The sequence below is a fragment of the Lottia gigantea genome, assembly GCF_000327385.1.
Source record: "Lottia gigantea unplaced genomic scaffold LOTGIsca_31, whole genome shotgun sequence".
NCBI lineage: Eukaryota > Metazoa > Mollusca > Gastropoda > Lottiidae > Lottia > Lottia gigantea.
This window is the reverse complement of record NW_008709027.1, coordinates 12,108-13,272: the sequence shown is the minus strand read 5'-3', so window position 1 is coordinate 13,272 and position 1,165 is coordinate 12,108. Positions and strand designations below refer to the sequence as shown.

Sequence of the window (1,165 nt, the reverse complement as noted above, 5' to 3'; positions counted from 1 at the left end):
CCCATCCAAGTACTAACCGAGCCCGACGTTGCTTAACTTCAGTGATCGGACGAGAACTGGTGCTTTCAACGTGGTATGGCCGTAGACATTCTATGGGAATTTTCCAAGCGGGTCTTTCTCGCAAAACAGGCCAAAATGTCTGCAAAAAGGAGTCTACAGCACTCGGTGTTCCCAGGCGGTCACCCATCCAAGTACTAACCGAGCCCGACGTTGCTTAACTTCAGTGATCGGACGAGAACTGGTGCTTTCAACGTGGTATGGCCGTAGACATTCTATGGGAATTTTCCAAGCGGGTCTTTCTCGCAAAACAGGCCAAAATGTCTGCAAAAAGGAGTCTACAGCACTCGGTGTTCCCAGGCGGTCACCCATCCAAGTACTAACCGAGCCCGACGTTGCTTAACTTCAGTGATCGGACGAGAACTGGTGCTTTCAACGTGGTATGGCCGTAGACATTCTATGGGAATTTTCCAAGCGGGTCTTTCTCGCAAATCAGGCCAAAATGTCTGCAAAAAAGGAGTCTACAGCACTCGGTGTTCCCAGGCGGTCACCCATCCAAGTACTAACCGAGCCCGACGTTGCTTAACTTCAGTGATCGGACGAGAACTGGTGCTTTCAACGTGGTATGGCCGTAGACATTCTATGGGAATTTTCCAAGCGGGTCTTTCTCGCAAAACACGCCAAAATGTCTGCAAAAAGGAGTCTACAGCACTCGGTGTTCCCAGGCGGTCACCCATCCAAGTACTAACCGAGCCCGACGTTGCTTAACTTCAGTGATCGATCGAGAACTGGTGCTTTCAACGTGGTATGGCCGTAGACATTCTATGGGAATTTTCCAAGCGGGTCTTTCTCGCAAAACAGGCCAAAATGTCTGCAAAAAGGAGTCTACAGCACTCGGTGTTCCCAGGCGGTCACCCATCCAAGTACTAACCGAGCCCGACGTTGCTTAACTTCAGTGATCGGACGAGAACTGGTGCTTTCAACGTGGTATGGCCGTAGACATTCTATGGGAATTTTCCAAGCGGGTCTTTCTCGCAAAACAGGCCAAAATGTCTGCAAAAAGGAGTCTACAGCACTCGGTGTTCCCAGGCGGTCACCCATCCAAGTACTAACCGAGCCCGACGTTGCTTAACTTCAGTGATCGGACGAGAACTGGTGCTTTCAACGT

The 1,165-nt window shown here is 50.5% G+C and overlaps 1 protein-coding gene across 1 annotated transcript; it reads left to right on the top strand.

Moving 5' to 3' along the window:
• Positions 1-698: 698 nt before the first annotated feature.
• LOTGIDRAFT_119601 (hypothetical protein) lies at positions 699-947 on the top strand (the record flags this gene model as incomplete). Its single annotated transcript, XM_009057664.1, has 1 exon — positions 699-947. A coding segment is annotated over one exon (249 nt), but the record flags the coding sequence as incomplete, so codon positions are not given.
• Between the last annotated feature and the right edge of the window lie 218 nt (positions 948-1,165).